The 509-nt window shown below is 61.1% G+C and overlaps 1 protein-coding gene across 1 annotated transcript in view; it reads right to left on the minus strand.

The window, feature by feature from the left end:
* The window catches only part of LOC104489089 (zinc finger protein 135-like), a gene marked incomplete at both ends in the record, with an annotated part of 1,946 nt that overhangs the window by 334 nt on the left and 1,103 nt on the right, over positions 1–509 (minus strand). Inside the window, one exon of the mRNA XM_010131203.1 lies at positions 26–223. Coding sequence (XP_010129505.1) covers positions 26–223 — 198 coding nt within the window. The remainder of the gene's footprint in view (positions 1–25; positions 224–509) is intronic.

Below are 509 nucleotides of genomic sequence, written 5' to 3' on the forward strand. Positions count from 1 at the left end.
TGGGAGCTGCGGGTGAAGCTCTGGCCGCAGTCGGTGCAGGTGAAGGGCTTCTCCCCAGTGTGGATAAGGAAGTGCTGGAGGAGATCCATGATCTCCCTGAATCTCTTGCCACAGTCGCTGCAGATGAAGGGTCGGGTGCTGGGGTGGGAGCACTGTTGCTTCACCAGCTCTGAGCCAGGCCGGAAGCTCTGCCCACAATCAAGGCACTGATTTGGCTGCTCGGCTGGCACAGAGGGGGCCATCAAAGCTTCACCCTCCTCCTTCTTGTCCCCATCTTCCTCATCGTCTTCCTCTGGGATGCACTTTGGATGCTCCAACTTGTCGTTCGGCAACTCCTTCTCCTCCTCTGGGCTTTGGCCAGTGGCATCTGGGGGCTTCTGGGAGGCCATGCTTGCGGGGGAGGGGGTCAGCCCTGGGCCCTCAGCAGAGCCCTGGGGACACACAGCAGGGGTCCGTGTGAGCGCCGATGGACAGAGGGATTGGGTTGGGGGGACTGGTGGGAAGCTAAT

This window comes from Buceros rhinoceros, unplaced genomic scaffold (assembly GCF_000710305.1).
Source record: "Buceros rhinoceros silvestris isolate BGI_N320 unplaced genomic scaffold, ASM71030v1 scaffold25632, whole genome shotgun sequence".
Lineage (NCBI taxonomy): Eukaryota > Metazoa > Chordata > Aves > Bucerotiformes > Bucerotidae > Buceros > Buceros rhinoceros.